Source organism: Chaetura pelagica, unplaced genomic scaffold, assembly GCF_000747805.2.
Source record: "Chaetura pelagica isolate M959 unplaced genomic scaffold, ChaPel_1.0 scaffold1145, whole genome shotgun sequence".
NCBI classification, from domain to species: Eukaryota; Metazoa; Chordata; class Aves; order Apodiformes; family Apodidae; genus Chaetura; species Chaetura pelagica.
Window position 1 is genome coordinate 92,708 of NW_009953300.1, and position 2,119 is coordinate 94,826.

The 2,119-nt window shown below is 59.6% G+C and overlaps 1 protein-coding gene across 1 annotated transcript in view; it reads left to right on the forward strand.

Annotated features, from left to right (window-relative positions):
• Positions 1 to 2,119, forward strand: part of LOC104389090 (arf-GAP with GTPase, ANK repeat and PH domain-containing protein 3-like) — a 68,632-nt gene that overhangs the window by 15,952 nt on the left and 50,561 nt on the right. Inside the window, exon 5 of the mRNA XM_009998045.1 lies at positions 1,845 to 1,937. Coding sequence (XP_009996347.1) covers positions 1,845 to 1,937 — 93 coding nt within the window. The remainder of the gene's footprint in view (positions 1 to 1,844; positions 1,938 to 2,119) is intronic.

Sequence of the window (2,119 nt, forward strand, 5' to 3'; positions counted from 1 at the left end):
CCTCCCGGACAGGCAGCTTTGGTGTAGCCAGCAGCTCCCATCCCCGCGGGGTCCCCAGGTGGGCAGGGGCCTCTCTGAGGTCCGGGCTGGGCTCCCCTAAGTGCTGGGAGCCGCTGCAGCCCCCGTCCCGAGCAGTGCCCGGTTCCTTCGGCCCAGTCTCCCCTCCTCCTCCTCCTCCTCCTTTCCTCTCCTGTCCTGCTCTTGCTCCCCTGCTTCCCACGCCGACCGGGGGGTCTGCCTGCCCGAGACCACCAGGTGGAGCCAGACCCCGCCCGTGCCCCGCGGCCGGACCCGCCGCCCCTGCTGCTGCCCGGCCCGCCCGTCGCTGGTGCCCATCGCTGAGACTCGTGTCCGTGTTCTGAGTATAACTTGCCAAACTCTTTATTCTTTCGATATTTGCAGATATGTGCCACTGTTTCCAACTTTTCATCAACAAAAAGGCCTTTCCAACTCCTTCCAAATTAGAAGATCCAGGTGGTTACACACGGCACCTCTGTACAAATTCTCTCACTTTTCATTGCCTCTCCAGGGCCGGATAAGGGATGGGCACTGGGATTGATCTAAGATTAGAGGCTCGCCCGCCCTCCAGCCAGCATGGGTCCCCCCCTCGGAGACACGCAGGAGCCTTTTAAATCCCCCCAATGTAAAGTCTAGGAAGCGCTGAGACGGCCTGCGCCTGCACTTTAAGCTGGGACATTTCTGGGCCTGCTGGATGCTGTCTAGGCACTTTCCATGCTCGGGGATGCCAGGCGGACGACCCTCATGGGATGGGAAGACCTGCAGACCCGCCGGGACTGGGCGACAGCAGCGAGTGGAGCTGGATGGGCCCAAAGACGCTTTGCTGCTGCCTGCGGGAGCTGCTGTTGGCGCCTGCCGCTAGCACCCAGCTCCTTCCTCCCTCCTGCACCTCCTGCAGCCTGCATGGACTCCTGCTCCTCCTCCTCTTCCTCCTCGCAGCAGAGCAGCCATCTATGTCTCTTTAGTTTTCTTCTCTTTCAATCTCTTTGTTTTGTTCTGGGCCCAAAAGCAAGTGATTCGGTGTCCCAGGCGCGTGGGGCTCGTGTCCCTTTTTGATCCAAAGCACATGGGGTGCTCCCGGACTGAGGGGGTGTGTAGGCCGCTCCAGAGGGACGCTGCCGCTGCCCTTCTGCCATTGTTGTGATTCTGAATGTATTGATTGTGCTCCATGCCGTGTATGACTTGATATTTTCCTCTGTCCTAAGCACTTTGAATGAGTTCTGCTCAACAGACTGTATATTTCATATTGTATTTATTGGAGTTTGCTCTCACCGCAGCCGCCCTCGGGGGCTGGCGGGTTTTGCTCTCAACTCTCTAGACGTGTGATAGATATTTATTGTCCATGCTCTTTTGTAAGGGGCTGGTATCTCTGCCCGGTGACCTGTGCTACTTTGTATGGTGCAAGTGTGTTAACAGAATAAATCTGTTGGATTAGTAGAGGTGTGAGTTCCTTCACTGCCTTAGCCTCTCCTGCTTCCATCCATGCTCCACCTGCATCCCATGCCATCTCTGTCTGTCGCCATGTCCTGTGTGCCCCTGCGGGTGGGGGGTCAGAGGTAGTCCCGTTCTGCTAGGAGGACAGCTCTGCTTGCCGTTGTGGGGGGAGAGCAGCTTGCCAGGGGACAGGTGGTGGGGTGGCCTGGGCTGGAGTGTCCCTAGAGGGGACGGGCGAGACACTGGCTGCTCCATGTGCTGGGAGACCTGGCCTGGGGGAGAGTGGTCTGGTCTGGTTTGGTCTGGTCTGGCAGCCCTCTGGGGATGGTGGGGCTGTGTGTTCTCCTCTCTGTGCCCCTGTCTCTAACAAACCTGTGTTTCTTCTCTTCCAGTCTCGGAAGGGTGCGGACCCGGAACGGGAGAAGAAGGTGCTGGAGTGCAAAGCGGACAGCATCGGCAGCGGGAGGGCCATTCCCATGAAGCAGGTTCGATCCTCCCCCTTCACCCCCAGGCGAGAGCAGGCTCCTTGGGGGGTGACAGGAGGCCTTGTGGTGGGGTTGGGGTGCCTTCGTGTGGCACAAGGCACAGGAGAGCACGGAGGATCTGGCTGCCCCCCCAGCCCAGCACTGGGCAGCTGTGGGGGCTGCGTGCCTGCCCCGACCCCAGG